This window comes from Aphis gossypii, chromosome X, assembly GCF_020184175.1.
Source record: "Aphis gossypii isolate Hap1 chromosome X, ASM2018417v2, whole genome shotgun sequence".
Classification (NCBI taxonomy): domain Eukaryota; kingdom Metazoa; phylum Arthropoda; class Insecta; order Hemiptera; family Aphididae; genus Aphis; species Aphis gossypii.
The window spans coordinates 54,750,526-54,774,886 of NC_065533.1; the positions used below are offsets into that span (position 1 = coordinate 54,750,526).

The following is a 24,361-nucleotide window of genomic DNA, read 5'->3' on the forward strand; positions in this document are numbered from 1 at the left end:
TACTACAATATATACCGTATATTTACAATATTATCCGACCGACTGTTCACTACACTAGGACACTCGATTTGAAATCCTGTTTAAAAGATAGCGCCTTGATTCGTTCTTTTCATGTAAAACATTGTAAACTATATGCGGCCCAGGGATGAACGTCCTGCCAAGAAGGTGCATCTTTCCCATATGTTCCTAGTACTAAGTTTTGCGTTTTAGGTCTACCTCGCAAACACTACAATATATACCGTATATTTACAATATTTTCCGACCGACTGTTGACTACACTCGGACACTTGATTTGAAAATTTGTTTAAAAGAAAGCTCCTTGATTCGTTTTTTTCATGTAAACCATTGTAAAAAATATGCGGCTCAGAGATGGCCATCCTGCCAAGAAGGTGCACCTTTCACATATGTTCCTAGTACTAAATTTTACGTTTTAGGTCTACCTCGCAAACCTACAATATATACCGTATATTTACAATATTATCCGACCGACTGTTCACTACACTAGGACACTCGATTTGAAAACCTGTTTAAAATAAATCGCCTATATTCGCTTTTTTCATGTACAACATTGTGAAGTATATGCGGCAAAGTGGTGGCCGTCCAGCCAAAAAGGTGCACCTTTCACATATGTTCCTAGTACTAAATTTTAAGTTTTAGGTCCACCTCGCAAACACTACAATATATATCGTATATTTACAATATTAGCCTACCCAGTGTTCACTACACTAGGACACTCAAATCGAAAACCTGTTTAAAAGAAAGCGCCTTGATTCGTTCTTTTCATGTAAAACATTATAAACAATATGCGGCTCAGAGATGGCCATCCTGCCAAGAAGGTGCATCTTTCACATATGTTCCTAGTACCAAGGGTTGCGTTTTTGGTTACCCTCGCAATTACTACAATATATACCGTATATTTTCAATATTATCCGACCGACTGTTCACTACACTAGGACACTCGATTTGAAAACCTGTTTAAAAGAATGCGCCTTGATTCGTTTTTTATGTAAAACATTGTAAACAATATGCGGCTCAGGGATGGCCGTCCTGCCAAGAAGGTGCATCTTTCCCATATGTTCCTAGTACTAAATTTTGCGTTTTAGGTCAACTCGCAAAACTACAATATATACCGTATATTTACAATATTATCCGACCGACTGTTCACTACACTAGGACACTCGATTTGAAAACCTGTTTAAAAGAAAGCGCCTTGATTCGTTTTTTCATGTAAAACATTGTAAACAATATGCGGCTCAGAGATGGCCATCCTGCCAAGAAGGTGCATCTTTCCCATATGTTCCTAGTACCAAGGGTTGCGTTTTTGGTTACCCTCGCAATTACTAATATTTCGTATATTTACAATATTATCCGACCGACTGTTCACTACACTAGGACACTCGATTTGAAAACCTGTTTAAAATAAATCGCCTATATTCGCTTTTTTATGTACAACATTGTGAAGTATATGCGGCAAAGTGGGCCGTCCAGCCAAAAAGGTGCACCTTTCACATATGTTCCTAGTACTAATTTTACGTTTTAGGTCTACCTCGCAAACACTACAATATATACCGTATATTTACAATATTATCCGACCGACTGTTCACTACACTAGGACACTCGAATTGAAAACCTGTTTAAAAGAAAGCGCCTTGATTCGTTCTTTTCATGTAAAACATTGTAAACTATATGCGGCCAGGATGGCCGTCCTGCCAAGAAGGTGCATCTTTCCCATATGTTCCTAGTACCAAGGTTTGCGTTTTGGTCTACCTCGCAACACTACAATATATACCGTATATTTACAATATTATCCGACCGACTGTTCACTACACTCGGACACTCGATTTGAAAATTTTAAAAGAAAGCGCCTTGATTCGTTTTTTCATGTAAACCATTGTAAAAAATATGCGGCTCAGAGATGGCCATCCTGCCAAGAAGGTGCACCTTTCACATATGTTCCTAGTACTAAATTTTACGTTTTAGGTCTACCTCGCAAACACTACAATATATACCGTATATTTACAATATTATCCGACCGACTGTTCACTACACTCGGACACTCGATTTGAAAACCTGTTTAAAATAAATCGCCTATATTCGCTTTTTTCATGTACAACATTGTGAAGTATATGCGGCAAAGTGGTGGCCGTCCAGGCAAAAAGGTGCACCTTCACATATGTTCCTATTACTAAATTTTAAGTATTAGGTCTACCTCGCAAACACTACAATATATACCGTATATTTACAATATTATCCGACCGACTGTTCACTACACTAGGACACTCGATTTGAAAACCTGTTTAAAAGAAAGCGCCTTGATTCGTTCTTTTCATGTAAAACATTGTAAACAATATGCGGCTCAGAGATGGCCATCCTGCCAAGAAGGTGCATCTTTCCCATATGTTCCTAGTACTAAATTTTACATTTTAGGTCTACCTCGCAAACACTACAATATATACCGTATATTTACAATATTATCCGACCGACTGTTCACTACACTAGGACACTCGATTTGAAAACCTGTTTAAAAGAAAGTGCCTTGATTCGTTCTTTTCATGTAAAACATTATAAACAATATGCGGCTCAGAGATGGCCATCCTGCCAAGAAGGTGCATCTTTCCCATATGTTCCTAGTACCAAGGGTTGGGTTTTTGGTTACCCTCGCAATTACTACAATATATACCGTATCTTACAATATTATCCAACCGACTGTTCACTACACTCGGACACTCGATTTGAAAACCTGTTGAAAAGAATGCGCCTTGATTCGTTTTTATGTACAACATTGTAAACTATATGCGGCCAGGGAGGGGTGCGTCAGGCAAGAAGGTGCATCTTTCCCATATGTTCCTAGTACTAAATTTTACGTTTTAGGTGTACCTCGCAAACACTACAATATATACCGTATATTTACAATATTATCCGACCGACTGTTCACTACACTAGGACACTCGATTTGAAAACCTGTTTAAAAGAAAGCGCCTTGATTCGTTCTTTTCATGTAAAACATTGTAAACAATATGCGGCTCAGAGATGGCCATCCTGCCAAGAAGGTGCATCTTTCCCATATGTTCCTAGTACCAAGGGTTGCGTTTTTGGTTACCCTCGCAATTACTACAATATATACCGTATATTTACAATATTATCCGACCGACTGTTGACTACACTCGGACACTTGATTTGAAAATTTGTTTAAAAGAAAGCGCCTTGATTCGTTTTTTTCATGTAAAACATTGTAAAAAATATGCGGCTCAGAGATGGCCATCCTGCCAAAAAGGTGCACCTTTCACATATGTTCCTAGTACTAAATTTTACGTTTTAGGTCTACCTCACAAACACTACAATATATACCGTATATTTACAATATTATCCGACCGACTGTTCACTACACTAGGACACTCGATTTGAAAACCTGTTTAAAATAAATCGCCTATATTCGCTTTTTTCATGTACAACATTGTGAAGTATATGCGGCAAAGTGGTGGCCGTCCAGCCAAAAAGGTGCACCTTTCACATATGTTCCTAGTACTAAATTTTAAGTTTTAGGTCTACCTCGCAAACACTACAATATATATCGTATATTTACAATATTATCCGACCGACTGTTCACTACACTAGGACACTCAATTTGAAAATGTTTAAAAGAAAGCGCCTTGATTCGTTCTTTTATGTACAACATTGTAAACATATGCGGCTCAGAGATGGCCATCCTGCCAAGAAGGTGCATCTTTCCCATATGTTCCTAGTACCAAGGGTTGCGTTTTGGGTACCTCTCGCAATTACTACAATATATACCGTATATTTACAATATTATCCGACCGACTGTTCACTACACTAGGACACTCGATTTGAAAAACTGTTTAAAAGAAAGCCCCTTAATTCGTTCTTTTCATGTACAACATTGTGAAGTATATGCGGCAAAGTGGTGGCCGTCCAGGCAAAAAGGTGCATCTTTCCCATATGTTCCTAGTACCAAGGGTTGCGTTTTTGGTTACCCTCGCAATTACTACAATATATACCGTATATTTACAATATTATCCAACCGACTGTTCACTACACTCGGACACTCGATTTGAAAACCTGTTTAAAATAAATTGCAATATTCGCTCTTTTCATGTACAACATTGTGAAGCATATGCGCGGCCAGGGTGGCCGTCCAGGCAAAAAGGTGCACCTTTCACATATGTTCCTAGTACTAAATTTTACGTTTTAGGTCTACCTCGCAAACACTACAATATATATCGTATATTTACAATATTATCCGACCGAGTTCACTACACTAGGACACTCGATTTGAAAACCTGTTTAAAAGAAAGCGCCTTGATTCGTTTTTTCATGTAAACATTGTAAACAATATGCGGCTTAGAGATGGCCATCCTGCCAAGAAGGTGCATCTTTCCCATATGTTCCTAGTACTAAATTTTAAGTTTTAGGTCTACCTCGCAAACACTACAATATATATCGTATATTTACAATATTATCCGACCACTGTTCACTACACTAGGACACTCGATTTGAAAACCTGTTTAAAAGAAAGCGCCTTGATTCGTTCTTTTCATGTAAAACATTATAAACAATATGCGGCTCAGAGATGGCCATCCTGCCAAGAAGGTGCATCTTTCACATATGTTCCTAGTACCAAGGGTTGCGTTTTTGGTTACCCTCGCAATTACTACAATATATACCGTATATTTTCAATATTATCCGACCGACTGTTCACTACACTAGGACACTCGATTTGAAAACCTGTTGAAAAGAATGCGCCTTGATTCGTTTTTTTATGTACAACATTGTAAACTATATGCGGCCCAGGGATGAACGTCCTGCCAAGAAGGTGCATCTTTCCCATATGTTCCTAGTACTAAATTTTACATTTTAGGTCAACCTCGCAAACACTACAATATATACCGTATATTTACAATATTATCCGACCGACTGTTCACTACACTAGGACACTCGATATGAAAACCTGTTCAAAAGAAAGCGCCTTGATTCGTTCTTTTCATGTAAAACATTGTAAACAATAAGCGGGTCAGAGATGGCCATCCTGCCAAGAAGGTGCATCTTTCCCATATGTTCCTAGTACCAAGGGTTGCGTTTTTGGTTACCCTCGCAATTACTACAATATATTTCGTATATTTACAATATTATCCGACCGACTGTTCACTACACTCGGACACTCGATTTGAAAACTGTTTAAAAGAAAGCGCCTTGATTCGTTTTTTCATGTAAAACATTGTAAAAAATATGCGGCTCAGAGATGGCCATCCTGCCAAAAAGGTGCACCTTTCACATATGTTCCTAGTACTAAATTTTACGTTTTAGGTCTACCTCGCAAACACTACAATATTACGTTACCGTATATTACAATATTATCCGCGACTGTTCACTACACTAGGACACTCGATTTGAAAACCTGTTTAAAATAAATCGCCTATATTCGCTTTTTTCATGTACAACATTGTGAAGTATATGCGGCAAAGTGGTGGCCGTCCAGCCAAAAAGTGCACCTTTCCATATGTTCCTAGTACTAAATTTTGCGTTTTAGGTTACCTCGCAAACACTACAATATATATCGTATATTTACAATCTTATCCTACAGAGTGTTCACTACACTAGGACACTCAAATCGAAAACCTGTTTAAAAGAAAGCGCCTTGATTTGTTATTGTTATTTACAACATTGTAAACATTATGCGGCTCAGAGATGGCCATCCTGCCAAGAAGGTGCATCTTTCCCATATGTTCCTAGTACCAAGGGTTGCGTTTTTGGTTACCTTCGCAATTACTACAATATATACCGTATATTTACAATATTATCCGACCGACTGTTCACTACACTCGGACACTCGATTTGAAAACCTGTTTAAAATAAATCGCCTATATTCGCTTTTTTCATGTACAACATTGTGAAGTATATGCGGCAAAGTGGTGGCCGTCCAGGCAAAAAGGTGCATCTTTCCCATATGTTCCTAGTACCAAGGGTTGCGTTTTTGGTTACCCTCGCAATTACTACAATATATACCGTATATTTACAATATTATCCAACCGACTGTTCACTACACTCGGACACTCGATTTGAAAACCTGTTTAAAATAAATTGCAATATTCGCTCTTTTCATGTACAACATTGTGAAGCATATGCGGCGCAGGGGTGGCCGTCCAGGCAAAAAGGTGCACCTTTCACATATGTTCCTAGTACTAAATTTTACGTTTTAGGTCTACCTCGCAAACACTACAATATATACCGTATATTTACAATATTATCCGACCGACTGTTCACTACACTAGGACACTCGATTTGAAAACCTGTTTAAAAGAAAGCGCCTTGATTCGTTTTTTTCATGTAAGACATTGTAAACAATATGCGGCTTAGAGATGGCCATCCTGCCAAGAAGGTGCATCTTTCCCATATGTTCCTAGTACCAAGGGTTGTGTTTTTGGTTACCCTCGCAATTACTACAATATATACCGTATATTTACAATATAATCCGACCGACTGTTCACTACACTAGGACACTCGATTTGAAAACCTGTTTAAAAGAAAGCGCCTCTATTCGCTCTTTTCATGTACAACATTGTGAAGTATATGCGGCGCAGGGGTGGCCGTCCAGGCAAAAAGGTGCACCTTTCACATATGTTCCTAGTACCAAGGGTTGCGTTTTTGGTTACCCTCGCAATTACTACAATATATTTCGTATATTTACAATATTATCCGACCGACTCTTCACTACACTAGGACACTCGATTTGAAAACCCGTTTAAAATAAATCGCCTACATTCGCTTTTTTCATGTACAACATTGTGAAGTATATGCGGCAAAGGGTGGCCGTCCTCCAGCCAAAAAGGTGCACCTTTCACATATGTTCCTATTACTAAACTTTAAGTATTAGGTCTACCTCGCAAACACTACAATATATACCGTATATTTACAATATTATCCGACCGACTGTTCACTACACTAGGACACTCGATTTGAAAACCTGTTTAAAAGAAAGCGCCTTGATTCGTTTTTTTCATGTAAAACATTGTAAACAATATGCGGCTCAGAGATGGCCATCCTGCCAAGAAGGTGCATCTTTCCCATATGTTCCTAGTACCAAGGGTTGCGTTTTTGGTTACCCTCGCAATTACTACAATATATACCGTATATTTACAATATTATCCGACCGACTGTTCACTACACTAGGACACTCGATTTGAAAACCTGTTTAAAAGAAAGCGCCTCTATTCGCTCTTTTCATGTACAACATTGTGAAGTATATGCGGCGCAGGGGTGGCCGTCCAGGCAAAAAGGTGCGCCTTTCACATATGTTCCTAGCACCAAGGGTTGCGTTTTTGGTTACCCTCGCAATTACTACAATATATTTCGTATATTTACAATATTATCCGACCGACTCTTTACTACACTAGGACACTCGATTAGAAAACCTGTTTAAAAGAAAGCGCCTTGATTTGTTATTGTTATTTACAACATTGTAAACTATATGCGGCCCAGGGATGGCCGTCCTGCCAAGAAAGTGTATCTTTTCCATATGTTCCTAGTACTAAATTTTACGTTTTAGGTCTACCTCACAAACACTACAATATATACCGTATATTTACAATATTATCCGACCGACTGTTCACTACACTAGGACACTCGATTTGAAAACCTGTTTACAAGAAAGCCCCTTGATTCGTTCTTTACATGTAAAACATTGTAAATAATATGCGGCTCAGAGATGGCCATCCTGCCAAGAAGGTGCATCTTTCAAATATGTTCCTAGTACCAAGGGTTGCGTTTTTGGTTACCCTCGCAATTACTACAATATATACCGTATATTTACAATATTATCCAACCGACTGTTCACTACACTCGGACACTCGATTTGAAAACCTGTTTAAAATAAATTGCAATATTCGCTCTTTTCATGTACAGCATTGTGAAGCATATGCGGCGCAGGGGTGGCCGTCCAGGCAAAAAGGTGCACCTTTCACATATGTTCCTAGTACTAAATTTTACGTTTTAGGTCTACCTCGCAAACACTACAATATATATCGTATATTTACAATATTATCCTACCGAGTGTTCACTACACTAGGACACTCAAATCGAAAACCTGTTTAAAAGAAAGCGCCTTGATTCGTTTTTTTCATGTAAGACATTGTAAACAATATGCGGCTTAGAGATGGCCATCCTGCCAAGAAGGTGCATCTTTCCCATATGTTCCTAGTACCAAGGGTTGTGTTTTTGGTTACCCTCGCAATTACTACAATATATACCGTATATTTACAATATAATCCGACCGACTGTTCACTACACTAGGACACTCGATTTGAAAACCTGTTAAAAGAATGCGCCTCTATTCGCTCTTTTCATGTACAACATTGTGAAGTATATGCGGCGCAGGGGTGGCCATCCAGGCAAAAAGGTGCACCTTTCACATATGTTCCTAGTACCAAGGGTTGCGTTTTTGGTTACCTCGCAATTACTACAATATATTTCGTATATTTACAATATTATCCGACCGACTGTTCACTACACTAGGACACTCGATTTGAAAACCTGTTTAAAAGAAAGCCCCTTGATTCGTTCTTTTCATGTAAAACATTGTAAACAATATGCGGCTCAGAGATGGCCATCCTGCCAAGAAGGTGCATCTTTCCCATATGTTCCTAGTACCAAGGGTTGCGTTTTTGGTTACCCTCGCAATTACTACAATATATACCGTATATTTACAATATTATCCGACCGACTGTTCACTACACTCGGACACTCGATTTGAAAACCTGTTTAAAATAAATCGCCTATATTCGCTTTTTTCATGTACAACATTGTGAAGTATATGCGGCAAAGTGGTGGCCGTCCAGGCAAAAAGGTGCATCTTTCCCATATGTTCCTAGTACTAAATTTTAAGTTTTAGGTCTACCTCGCAACACTACAATATATATCGTATATTTACAATATTATTCTACCGAGTGTTCACTACTCTAGGACACTCAAATCGAAAACCTTTTTTAAAAGAAAGCGCCTTGATTCGTTTTTTTCATGTAAGACATTGTAAACAATATGCGGCTCAGAGATGGCCATCCTGCCAAGAAGGTGCATCTTTCCCATATGTTCCTAGTACCAAGGGTTGCGTTTTTGGTTACCCTCGCAATTACTACAATATATACCGTATATTTACAATATAATCCGACCGACTGTTCACTACACTAGGACACTCGATTTGAAAACCTGTTTACAAGAAAGCGCCTTGATTCGTTCTTTTCATGTAAAACATTGTAACAATATGCGGCTCAGGGATGGCCGTCCTGCCAAGAAAGTGCATCTTTTCCATATGTTCCTAGTACTAAATTTTACGTTTTAGGTCTACCTCGCAAACACTACAATATATACCGTATATTTACAATATTATCCGACCGACTGTTCACTACACTAGGACACTCAAATCGAAAACCTGTTTAAAAGAAAGCGCCTTGATTCGTTTTTTTCATGTAAGACATTGTAAACAATATGCGGCTTAGAGATGGCCATCCTGCCAAGAAGGTGCATCTTTCCCATATGTTCCTACTACCAAGGGTTGTGTTTTTGGTTACCCTCGCAATTACTACAATATATACCGTATATTTACAATATAATCCGACCGACTGTTCACCACACTAGGACACTCGATTTGAAAACCTGTTTAAAAGAAAGCGCCTCTATTCGCTCTTTTCATGTACAACATTGTGAAGTATATGGGGCGCAGGGGTGGCCGTCCAGGCAAAAAGGTGCACCTTTCACATATGTTCCTAGTACCAAGGGTTTCGTTTTTGGTTACCCTCGCAATTACTACAATATATTTCGTATATTTACAATATTATCCGACCGACTCTTCACTACACTAGGACACTCGATTAGAAAACCTGTTTAAAAGAAAGCGCCTTGATTTGTTATTTTTATTTACAACATTGTAAACTATATGCGGCCCAGGGATGGCCATCCTGCCAAGAAAGTGCATCTTTTCCATATGTTCCTAGTACTAAATTTTACGTTTTAGGTCTACCTCACAAACACTACAATATATACCGTATATTTACAATATTATCCGACCGACTGTTCACTACACTAGGACACTCGATTTGAAAACCTGTTTACAAGAAAGCCCCTTGATTCGTTCTTTTCATGTAAAACATTGTAAACAATATGCGGCTCAGAGATGGCCATCCTGCCAAGAAGGTGCATCTTTCCCATATGTTCCTAGTACCAAGGGTTGCGTTTTTGGTTACCCTCGCAATTACTACAATATATACCGTATATTTACAATATTATCCAACCGACTGTTCACTACACTCGGACACTCGATTTGAAAACCTGTTTAAAATAAATTGCAATATTCGCTCTTTTCATGTACAGCATTGTGAAGCATATGCGGCGCAGGGGTGGCCGTCCAGCCAAAAAGGTGCACCTTTCACATATGTTCCTAGTACTAAATTTTAAGTTTTAGGTCTACCTCGCAAACACTACAATATATATCGTATATTTACAATATTATCCTACCGAGTGTTCACTACTCTAGGACACTCAAATCGAAAACCTGTTTAAAAGAAAGCGCCTTGATTCGTTTTTTTCATGTAAGACATTGTAAACAATATGCGGCTCAGAGATGGCCATCCTGCCAAGAAGGTGCATCTTTCCCATATGTTCCTAGTACCAAGGGTTGCGTTTTTGGTTACCCTCGCAATTACTACAATATATACCGTATATTTACAATATAATCCGACCAACTGTTCACTACACTAGGACACTCGATTTGAAAACCTGTTTAAAAGAAAGCGCCTTGATTCGTTTTTTTCATGTAAAACATTGTAAACAATATGCGGCTCAGAGATGGCCATCCTGCCAAGAAGGTGCATCTTTCCCATATGTTCCTAGTACCAAGGGTTGCGTTTTTGGTTACCCTAGAAATAACTACAATATATACCGTATATTTTTAATATTATCTGAACGACTGTTCACTACACTAGGACACTCGATTTGAAAACCTGTTTAAAAGAAAGCGCCTCTATTCGCTCTTTTCATGTACAACATTGTGAAGTATATGCGGCGCAGGGGTGGCCGTCCAGGCAAAAAGGTGCACCTTTCACATATGTTCCTAGTACCAAGGGTTGCGTTTTTGGTTACCCTCGCAATTACTACAATATATTTCGTATATTTACAATATTATCCGACCGACTCTTCACTACACTAGGACACTCGATTAGAAAACCTGTTTAAAAGAAAGCGCCTTGATTTGTTATTTTTATTTACAACATTGTAAACTATATGCGGCCCAGGGATGGCCGTCCTGCCAAGAAAGTGCATCTTTTCCATATGTTTCTAGTACTAAGTTTTGCGTTTTGGGTTACCCTCGCAATTACTACTAAATATACCGTATATTTACAATATTATCCGACCGACTCTTCACTACACTAGGACACTCGATTTGAAAACCTGTTTAAAAGAATGCGCCTCTATTCGCTCTTTTCATGTACAACATTGTGAAGTATATGCGGCGCAGGGGTGGCCATCCAGGCAAAAAGGTGCACCTTTCACATATGTTCCTAGTACCAAGGGTTGCGTTTTTGGTTACCCTCGCAATTACTACAATATATTTCGTATATTTACAATATTATCCGACCGACTCTTCACTACACTAGGACACTCGATTTGAAAACCTGTTTACAAGAAAGCCCCTTGATTCGTTCTTTTCATGTAAAACATTGTAAACAATATGCGGCTCAGAGATGGCCATCCTGCCAAGAAGGTGCATCTTTCCCATATGTTCCTAGTACCAAGGGTTGCGTTTTTGGTTACCCTCGCAATTACTACAATATATACCGTATATTTACAATATTATCCGACCGACTGTTCACTACACTAGGACACTCGATTTGAAAACCCGTTTAAAATAAATCGCCTACATTCGCTTTTTTCATGTACAACATTGTGAAGTATATGCGGCAAAGTGGTGGCCGTCCAGCCAAAAAGGTGCACCTTTCACATATGTTCCTAGTACTAAATTTTAAGTTTTAGGTCTACCTCGCAAACACTACAATATATATCGTATATTTACAATATTATTCTACCGAGTGTTCACTACTCTAGGACACTCAAATCGAAAACCTTTTTTAAAAGAAAGCGCCTTGATTCGTTTTTTTCATGTAAGACATTGTAAACAATATGCGGCTCAGAGATGGCCATCCTGCCAAGAAGGTGCATCTTTCCCATATGTTCCTAGTACCAAGGGTTGCGTTTTTGGTTACCCTCGCAATTACTACAATATATACCGTATATTTACAATATAATCCGACCGACTGTTCACTACACTAGGACACTCGATTTGAAAACCTGTTTACAAGAAAGCCCCTTGATTCGTTCTTTTCATGTAAAACATTGTAAACAATATGCGGCTCAGGGATGGCCGTCCTGCCAAGAAAGTGCATCTTTTCCATATGTTCCTAGTACTAAATTTTACGTTTTAGGTCTACCTCGCAAACACTACAATATATACCGTATATTTACAATATTATCCGACCGACTGTTCACTACACTAGGACACTCAAATCGAAAACCTGTTTAAAAGAAAGCGCCTTGATTCGTTTTTTCATGTAAGACATTGTAAACAATATGCGGCTTAGAGATGGCCATCCTGCAAGAAGGTGCATTTCCCATATGTTCCTACTACCAAGGGTTGTGTTTTTGGTTACCCTCGCAATTACTACAATATATACCGTATATTTACAATATAATCCGACCGACTGTTCACCACACTAGGACACTCGATTTGAAAACTGTTTAAAAGAAAGCGCCTCTATTCGCTCTTTTCATGTACAACATTGTGAAGTATATGGGGCGCAGGGGTGGCCGTCCAGGCAAAAAGGTGCACCTTTCACATATGTTCCTAGTACTAAATTTTACGTTTTAGGTCTACCTCGCAAACACTACAATATATATCGTATATTTACAATATTATCCGACCGACTCTTCACTACACTAGGACACTCGATTAGAAAACCTGTTTAAAAGAAAGCGCCTTGATTTGTTATTTTTATTTACAACATTGTAAACTATATGCGGCCCAGGGATGGCCATCCTGCCAAGAAAGTGCATCTTTTCCATATGTTCCTAGTACTAAATTTTACGTTTTAGGTCTACCTCACAAACACTACAATATATACCGTATATTTACAATATTATCCGACCGACTGTTCACTACACTAGGACACTCGATTTGAAAACCTGTTTACAAGAAAGCCCCTTGATTCGTTCTTTTCATGTAAAACATTGTAAACAATATGCGGCTCAGAGATGGCCATCCTGCCAAGAAGGTGCATCTTTCCCATATGTTCCTAGTACCAAGGGTTGCGTTTTTGGTTACCCTCGCAATTACTACAATATATACCGTATATTTACAATATTATCCAACCGACTGTTCACTACACTCGGACACTCGATTTGAAAACCTGTTTAAAATAAATTGCAATATTCGCTCTTTTCATGTACAACATTGTGAAGTATATGCGGCAAAGTGGTGGCCGTCCAGGCAAAAAGGTGCATCTTTCCCATATGTTCCTAGTACTAAATTTTAAGTTTTAGGTCTACCTCGCAAACACTACAATATATCGTATATTTACAATATTATCCTACCGAGTGTTCACTACTCTAGGACACTCAAATCGAAAACCTGTTTAAAAGAAAGCGCCTTGATTCGTTTTTTTCATGTAAGACATTGTAAACAATATGCGGCTCAGAGATGGCCATCCTGCCAAGAAGGTGCATCTTTCCCATATGTTCCTAGTACCAAGGGTTGCGTTTTTGGTTACCCTCGCAATTACTACAATATATACCGTATATTTACAATATAATCCGACCAACTGTTCACTACACTAGGACACTCGATTTGAAAACCTGTTTAAAAGAAAGCGCCTTGATTCGTTCTTTTCATGTAAAACATTGTAAACAATAAGCGGGTCAGAGATGGCCATCCTGCCAAGAAGGTGCATCTTTCCCATATGTTCCTAGTACCAAGGGTTGCGTTTTTGGTTACCCTAGAAATTACTACAATATATACCGTATATTTTTAATATTATCTGAACGACTGTTCACTACACTAGGACACTCGATTTTAAAACCTGTTTAAAAGAAAGCGCCTCTATTCGCTCTTTTCATGTACAACATTGTGAAGTATATGCGGCGCAGGGGTGGCCGTCCAGGCAAAAAGGTGCACCTTTCACATATGTTCCTAGTACCAAGGGTTGCGTTTTTGGTTACCCTCGCAATTACTACAATATATTTCGTATATTTACAATATTATCCGACCGACTCTTCACTACACTAGGACACTCGATTAGAAAACCTGTTTAAAAGAAAGCGCCTTGATTCGTTCTTTTCATGTAAAACATTATAAACAATATGCGGCTCAGAGATGGCCATCCTGCAAGAAGGTGCATCTTTTCCATATGTTTCTAGTACTAAGTTTTGCGTTTTGGGTTACCCTCGCAATTACTACTAAATATACCGTATATTTACAATATTATCCGACCGACTCTTCACTACACTAGGACACTCGATTAGAAAACCTGTTTAAAAGAAAGCGCCTTGATTTGTTCTTTTTATTTACAACATTGTAAACTATATGCGACCCAGGGATGGCCGTCCTGCCAAGAAGGTGCATCTTTCCCATATTTTCCTAGTACTAAGGTTTGCGTTTTGGGTTACCCTCGCAATTACTACAATATATACCGTATATTTACAAGATTATCCAACTGACTGTGCTCTACACTAGGACACTCGATTTGAAAACCTGTTTAAAAGAAAGCGCCTTGATTCGTTCTTTTTATGTACAACATTGTAAACTATATGCGACCCAGGGATGGCCGTCCTGCCAAGAAGGTGCATCTTTCCCATATTTTCCTAGTACTAAGGTTTGCGTTTTGGGTTACCCTCGCAATTACTACAATATATACCGTATATTTACAATATTATCTGAACGACTGTTCACTACACTAGGACACTCGATTTGAAAACCTGTTTAAAAGAAAGCGCCTTGATTTGATCTTTTTATTTACAACATTGTAAACTATATGCGGCCCAGGGATGGCCGTCCTGCCAAGAAAGTGCATCTTTTCCATATGTTTCTAGTACTAAGTTTTGCGTTTTTGGTTACCCTCGAAATTACTACAATATATACCGTATATTTATATTATTATCCGACCGACTGTTCACTACACTAGGACACTCAATTTGAAAACCTGTTTAAAATAAATCGCCTTTATTCGCTCTTTTCATGTACAACATTGTGAACTATATGCGACGCAGGAATGGCCGTCCAGCGAAGAAAGTGCATCTTCCACATATTTTCCTTATACTGAATATTTCGATTTTTGTCACCCTCTCAAATATGATCTTCTATATAGATATGTCTGCAGCATATTTGACTGGTCGTACACTACCGTCCGAAGATGTGCGAGTAATTTCTATACCAACACGGTCGGATGTGGTCCGCAGTTTATTTTACACAGTCAAATACACCTATTATCATTTAATACAAATATATTTATATGATTTGTGTACGTGCATTAAAACAATTAGGTTCCCATATTCAAAGTTATATTTAACTCAAATCGCTCTGTAAAAAATATATTTAGAATGTAATGTTTACAAATTCATTAATTTGATTTTTATTATACCTAAGTCTCCTACATGGAACATAAAATATAATATTTTTATCAATACAATTGATCAAATATTATTCTAATATTAAAATCAACTGAGTAATATTGATTATTTTGAACGTAAGACGTTAAGAACGTAATATGTTGTGATGTGTAACATAATATAATGTTAATTATACGAAGATAACACTCGCGGGTACAATTAAACAAAAACAATTTTTTTTTTTTTGAAATAAAGAATATATTTTTTAAATAAAATAAACTTAAATGTTTAAAAAAATATGTTTTTTGTATGTGTTTACATCTTTACGCACTACCCACATAAAAATGGATCTAGAGTGTATTGGTACAAATTCGATGTCACGAAAAATTGTAACGGAAGTTTAATGGTTGCCATAACTAAAAATAAGACTAGCCCTAAAAAAATAAATTTCCAGAGATCGCTACACAGCGGCAAAAAAACGACGAGCCCATATTATTAGATTTTAACACATCAATATTGAGTGTCAGGTACTAACTCTGACACACGCATTTATTTATTTATTTATTAGCTTGGTACTAACTAGTACTAAAACTATGATAGCTCAACAATTATACTAAAGAAATTATAAGTAAAATTAATAAGTACACATTATATTATTTTTAATAAACAAGGGAATGGAGTTATATAAAAAATATTGAAATATTAAAAAAAAAAAAATTTGCCATCTTTTAATTCCCCATAAATGTGCTTTAAAAAAAATATTACTAACCTTAAGGTAACAACCTCTGAATTGTCATCATCAACGATGAAATCAAATTCTACACATACCTATATTATTATTACGTAAATAATATATTATAATATAATATAGAATGCCAGGATGAATAAACTGTTTTTATGTGTGATTTTTAGGTAGGTACCTAAATTATATACAATCGTCAGGAATGTTACTGCACGGGATTATTAATTATGCGATCGGTGTCTGGACCCTATCGAATTAAATCGAATTAGTTAGTAATTTAGTTAGAATATATTGTGGTTTATGTTATAAAATTAAATTGTAGTCATGTTGGTATATTGTTATTTAAAAATGTCAAGAAATACTACCTAATGAATAATGTTATTTTTTTATCACGACTATTGTACGAAATTTCCTATATATATATTATAGGTATATATATTTATATTAAAATTGTAATGATGCAGCTAACGTTAACATTTGTATAATATTTGTTAAACATTTTTTAATAATTTTTATTATAATATAAAATTGACATCAAATATTTTCTCATACAACGATTAAGAATAAATTCAAGAATATTCGTGAAGTATACGTGCATTAAAATATAATTTATTTTGTAAGGTATTCGTATAAAATATCTAGGTATCTACTACTATTATTCGGTATGCAATATACATACATAGCATATTATATAATACCTAATAAACTAAATAAACGTTTAATTTGTTTTTCGGTTTTCTTAAAAGTCTGCCTTGCAGGAATTACCAGTGTGGCGGGTTTTTTCTTTTGCAACGACCATTTTCACTTAGTATATTGTTTGATTCTACATTAGTTAAGAACTTCGGGTCACACACACACACACACACTTTTGAATGTAACAAACCCTGCTGAGCAAGATTTATCTGGGATCTAAATACCGTCCGGATTGCACTGAACACGAACTGCGTACACACACATATAAATACATGTGAAATAATATAATAGGTACACTGTGTTTCCATTTATTCCGTTGGCAGATGGTTGGCGTCGAAGCCGCCGACATTCTTTCGTTCAGACAATGGTTTTCCACTTGTTTGGCCGCTAACATTGACGATACCTACCTATAGGATAAGTGAACGTCTTTTCGAATTGATCAGCTACCATATTGATTGCCTATAAACCAAAGTAAGTAGTAACTAATAATACTTATGATAATTAAATGTTTTGTCCTGTAATTTAAATGCCGTTATGGTGATAATAAACAATAATTATTATTATCTAAACAATGATGTCATTTTTTTTTTTTTTTTATATTCGATCCGAGAAGATGATTACAGAGAATTCTGCGATCGGCTGATGTTCGCCATTATGGGGGAAATTCTCGTCGCTCACGTTTCGGCACCGTAATAATTAAATTATTGTAATATTTTCGGATTACATATTACACTATAATATCTTTATTATTTGAAATTGTATAGATAAACGTAAACTATTATATGATTATATTGTACCTATAACTTTTATAATGAAATACATTTTGGATCTTAACTGAAATTGTAAACATAATAAGTTTAGGTATGCTTAATTTATTATTATTTATATACCTTGTTTTAGTACAAAATATAATAAAGATAATATATATTATATAATTATACTGACATAACAAACAATTAAGTATAAATGATAATTATCTTCTTTTTTAAAATATAACACAATATTAATACATAAATTAAAAAAATAGCAAAATATAAGTAATACAAAGAATATTATCATAATATTAAATAAAATGTTTGCACTTTATAAATCATTTTGATAGTACAGTATTTATTTTTTACTTAATACAATTATTGTTAATAAATCTCAATGGAAATGCATATTAGGTATAATATGTATTTACTATAAATGAAATTACGATTAGTGATTACCGTTCATTGTCGATTGGTCATTATGAAGTAGACAATTTTTACTGTACCTATACATCATAATGGTTTATACAATTTACAACAATAGACTATAAAGTACATTTGTGTAATTACTTATTATTAATATTAATATATTATACAAAAACTATTGGCGACCAGTTTTATTTATTTTACTTTATGGTTAATGTAAAATTGTTTTTTTTTTTATTTTTCGTTAAGTACCTACGTTGTAGGTAATCACTATCGTATTAAAAATGTTGATTGCTGTATTAATGAATATGAACTATTACAAAATTATATAGCCTTTAACACACTTAGAGATGAACTTCAATCAAATTGTCAGGTTACTGGTAATGTTTGAAACATGACATGAACATTATAATTTATGAGTTAAAATTTACAGTTGGAAAATTCAATTGAAAACAAGGTACAAAAAACAAATACATAAAATACTCTATTTAGTTGATGTGCTTCTAGTAGTTAGCATACCTGAATATCTGGTTATGTACAGTATTTTAATGATATTCTTGCTTTCACATATCATAATTATAAATGTATTATTTTCATGCAATAAAATAAATAATGGTAAAGTTGTCGCACGCATTTAATAAACCCTAAAAAAAACCCCAATAAATCAAGTCACTGATGAATGGAACGATTTACATTATCTAATCACGTATTGGACACTGTCTATACGGGATTATAACGGTATGGCGCAACACACATGCAATCTCTTTCATGTGCCGCCGGAGATAAGGGGCGGTACAATCAGGGTCTCTGTCGCCAAAGAATAGGACAATTTTCTTTGGAGACGCCGACACCTTTGATCGGGCCGCCGGTGGCTCTGGCGGGCTTCACCAAGTCGTCTCCTCTCATCAGTGCATGAGCTATATACTATATAATATATGAGCTATAACTCATAAGTTAAGATAACTTAAAATAACTAATAACTCATAAAATAAATAAGGCATTCATTCAAGGCTTGTGTCCTTTGTGCTTGCCTTACAATTTATTTAAACCACATAATCACCATACATAAATAATATATTTCATATTTATATTATTATTAACAATATTTATATTATAATTTACTTTTATTTTATTTTTGCGTTATTACAGTATGATATACGAATTTAAATATTGAACAAATATAGGTTACCATAATTTATCTTATTAACCTAACCAATCAAGTTAAATAATTTTCACTTGGCTAACTTGAAGGCTCCAGAGGCGGCTTCGAAACAAATGTGATGGAGTTTCACCGCACCTAGTTTCCATAATAAGATAAAAGTGATAATCAAAACAATAATAAATAACATCTAAATAAAAATATTAAAATAATTACCATTAATTATTAGCTGAACATAAAGAATTTGATAAGTTGAGCAAACCAAAAACCCAATAAATCATAGTTTACTATAGTATCAAATGCTCTTAAATAATAACATAAAAAATAATAAATTGTAGAATCTAATTTATTTGTCAATGAAATAATATGTGTATTATAATAACATCTAATATAATTAAGATTATATTTTATTATTTAATAAAAAATTGTTACAAATACAAGTAATTCTACATTGTAAAAACAATGAACAACATTCAATTGCGATTTAAAACTATTATTGAGTTTCCACTCATTAACTTGATAATTGCTCAATACTGTGACAAGTCTATTGTCTACAATCTACAATATTTTTTAGTTAACAAAATTATTGTTAATAAATTCCAATGGCAATGTATATTATAATATGTATTTATAATCAATGAAATTACAATGTGTGAAAACCAATTGGTCATTAAGTTCATTTGTCCATTAGTCATTATGAAGTAGAAACACTAGAAAATTTTTACTTTACATACATCATACAAGAAATTTTGTAACTTAAAATTCATAAAACTTTTTGTATTTATATCTATTGTTTAGATTAAAAAAATAATGTTTGTAATCATACCATTGTGCGTGTAAAAGTCGTGACTGGTTCACCGATTATATAACGATAATATTTATGTATTTACGATTACGGTTTACCTATTTATAAACAAATTCATTACTGGACGGCAGACGATAATCCTCTATTGGTTGTGTAATACTCATACAAACTAGTGTCTTAGTAGTCACTTGAGTTATAGTATACAGCATAGTTGAATAGTCAATAGAGTACCTATAGTTATATTATTTTCTACGAGCTCAAGCTCTATAATATGGTGCTATCTGGACCAACAGATATTAAATATTTATATTATTAAATCTGAACGAAGTGATGAATGTATTGATTTTTTAATGATGTGTGTTTTGTGTATATGTATATTGTATGTGTGTATGTGCGTATGTGCTTTTCGAAATAATGCCTCAATTTAAAACTTCAGAGGTGGTTTCCGATTTCAAAGTGAATATCTTTGGTGTAGAGGTTAAAAGTAAGAATTTTCCAACAGTTTTAAAAAATATCGGGGAAAATAAAAAAAAAGTGACGGAAAACGGGATTCAAAATTTAATACTAGATTTTCCATAAGTTTGGCTTACAATAATAATTATAAAATAACTTGAGAGTTGGCCAATTAAAAAAAAAAATATCCTAAAATATAAATATAAACGCTAATGAATTTTCCTACCTACTACACTTTATATTGGTAAAAAATACCTCTGAAATTGAGTGTTAGAACTTAAAAATTAAAATTAAACTCTAATTTTTAATTTATTTATTTTATATTAAATATTCAGTTAGTGTAGTTTTTTTTTTTTGATTCTGTTTACATGTGACTCATGTCACAGATAATAAAATAAAAATATTCTGTTAGATTGTGTACTTTATGTTTACTTAAGTTTATAATATCGATATTCATGACGTTTCAAAGATAGTTGTGGCCGTTAGGGTTTAATAAGCCATCAATGAGTTTGTTTATATAGGTTGACATTTTGGCTAAGGTTGTAGACTGCTCCGAATTGAAATCTTTATTGTTTATACACCAATTAATCAATGTATTATGCACCTAGACTTATAATTTATATTTTGGGAAAAGGATAAGTAATTAAATTGAATGCATAAATTCATCAAACTATCAATATTTATTTTATTGAGATAAAAAAAAGTAAGTGTACAATGTACATGTTATATAGAACATATATAGATTTTGTACACCGAGAATCTCAATCATTGTCTAAAATGCATTATCTTATTATAAATAAGGATACACTATAGTAATAATAATAATAATAATAATAATATTTATAAGGTAACGTTAAAACCATCTTAATAACCATATAAAATTTGATTTGGTTTTCTTATAAATTATGTTTAGGTAATATATTATAGCTATAATGATGTATTATACACAACTATTAAAAACAAAAAAATAAAACAAAAACAAAAACAACAAAAACAAAATATAATGTATTAAAAATTAATATAATATGCTTCTTAAGAGCCATTAAGATTTTAAAAGCAACTTACTTACTACTAATTAATTATCTAAACATTCAATTAAAATTACATTAAACCAATAATAGGTAATTTGTGAACAAATTAAACTATTAATTAAACACGATTAAAAAAAAAAAAAAACATGAAATTTTTAAATGAGTGCAACAGTACTTTTATTTTCAATTATTTCTCATCGTATAAAACTAGTGTAGTTTGAATCGTTGATTGAAAAGTAATATATTTTAGAAAATAATGATAAAATTCCATTCATTGGCTTTAGAAAATCCAAAAACCAACGATAGGTAGTTCGATTTCAGTTTAGTTGACCTTATCAATTATTGGAGTTGTACACTATTAAGTATTTAAAAATTAATTATAATAATTTTTAGTGAAGTCTATTGTATTTAAATTTTAATAACACGAATATATAAAAAAAATATTCATAAAAAGTACCTATTTATGAATGATAGATCATTTAGGTCAGATGCAGACAGATATATAGTAGATACTAAATAGTTAGTAACTTTTAAGCCTACACCAGTGAACATAATACGAAAAAAAAACATAAACAACATGAATCATTAAAATATAATAACGATATTATGATGAACGATCATTCTTACGACATTAGAATGCATAATATCATGTATTTATGTTATTAGATATTCAATAACTAAATAAATTTTGGTGTGATATTACTTATTAGGCATAGTTGTGATAATTTGTAGGATTTACCTACTTACCCAAGAATTGGATTATTTTAAAGTAAAACGAAACTGTTAAACATTATTGTTCAACGTGTCATTTAGTTAAATTGACAATAAATTTTAAGTGGCAGGTTTTACGATAAGCAGTTCAATTTTAATAATTCTCTGTATTAAAATAATAGTGAATACGTCTACCGGTGAAAAATAATATTAACAACTCTATATTATTATGATTATAAATTAGCAATAATGTTCTATATTATAATGTTATACTATGTTCTATACTATTATCTCTGTATAATGTATGTGAATCGCACTCATTATATAAGTTGCGGTAACAATAACTATATAATATATGGTAGTAAATATTACAGTAGTTAGGTAATAATAATAATTAAATAAAAAAAAAAAAAAAATGAAAATAATTCTAAATACAATGATGGTGATCATGATAATGATAATAATAGCAATTATAATCATAATAATAATAATAATAATATAATAATAATAATAGTAATAGTAATAGTAATAATACACGCATTACTTATATCTTATAATAAACAAAAACATAAAACAAAGTTTGAACAAAATCACAACATTTCTGTTGCGTTTATATGTTAATCATTTGTTTCCGTGTTCAATATGAACAAATAAAATCAAGTCAGAGGGTTTAATTAAACGATCGCCTTGGTATGTTTAACATAACGGTGGTAATATCGATAAAAAAAAAAATAGAAAGGAAACATAAGTAAATAGAAACAAATATTTAAGAAATAATAAAATTATAAAAAAAGCTTGTTTAGCGAATAGATCAGTATGATGAGTACGATCGTAAACACATGACAAACATAACAATCAATTACACTTATATCGTAGTAAGGTTATCGCAGGTAATAATATGACATAATATTGTACAGCTATATATTTTGTAGTTATTATTTTTGGGCACATGGCGTGTAGATGGAAATGGCCGGCGTTTTCGAGTGACGTCTCGTATGGCCTTTGAAACGGAAATGGGTAATTTAAATAATATTATTTATATAATGTATAATAATATGTATTGTTGTACATTGATTTATGTCATGCTGACCTCGTCATCGTTATAATATAATAAATATAAAATAATAATTAAACTCGTTGTCGCGTTGTTCATCAACCGGAAGCGGTTGACGACCCGTTGTGATCGGTCCGAGGTAACAGCGCCTGTCGAACCACCATGCACTCGTCGGTGTCTTCTTCCTCCACTTCCGGCAGCGTTTCCATGATCGGAGGTGGTGCCTGACTGGGTTGGAGCCCTTTGCCCACCAAGTAATAGGTCATCAGCTGCCCCTTGCCCTTGACGGCCACAAGACCACGCTGTTCGAACTTGAATCCGAAATGTTGTAGGATATTACACGTTTCTTCCGTTACCTGTTGCAAATATTTATAGTATAAAATATTATTATCATAATTGTCGATATTGTGCTGTAACGTAATATATATAGTATAACAATAATGACAATCGACATCATCGTTCGATTAAAGCAATAGTGTTACATATTTTTTTTTTTATGATAATTGATAACACAAATACGTTTCACGTACTGGAAAAATATATTATTATAATAACGAACTTAAATACAGGAAAAATAAGAGGAAAAGTTAATAACTGTGCTCCGCAGCTGCGGTACCTATGTCTGTATAGTAGGAATCAACGAATATATTTCGTCATTGATTATTAATGAACGCGTGTTAAGTTTGAATTCGATTGTACATAAATGCGTACGAAAAACGATTCCGAGCGGGGATTTTCAATCAATCTATTACCTATCAAAAACTGTTTTAATATTATTACAGTAATTTAGTTCACTGTTTAAAGTAATACGGAATAAACTATGAATAGATAATAGCATAAAATCAATTTAAACGTTTTAAAAATATCATTTTGAC

At 34.1% G+C, this 24,361-nt stretch overlaps 1 protein-coding gene across 1 annotated transcript in view; it reads right to left on the minus strand.

Annotated features, from left to right (window-relative positions):
* Nucleotides 1–21,455: 21,455 nt before the first annotated feature.
* LOC114126436 (adenylate cyclase type 3) overlaps nucleotides 21,456–24,361 on the minus strand; it is a 104,602-nt gene continuing 101,696 nt past the window's right edge. Inside the window, exon 20 of the mRNA XM_027990379.2 lies at nucleotides 21,456–23,842. Coding sequence (XP_027846180.2) covers nucleotides 23,585–23,842 — 258 coding nt within the window. The 3' untranslated portion in view covers nucleotides 21,456–23,584. The remainder of the gene's footprint in view (nucleotides 23,843–24,361) is intronic.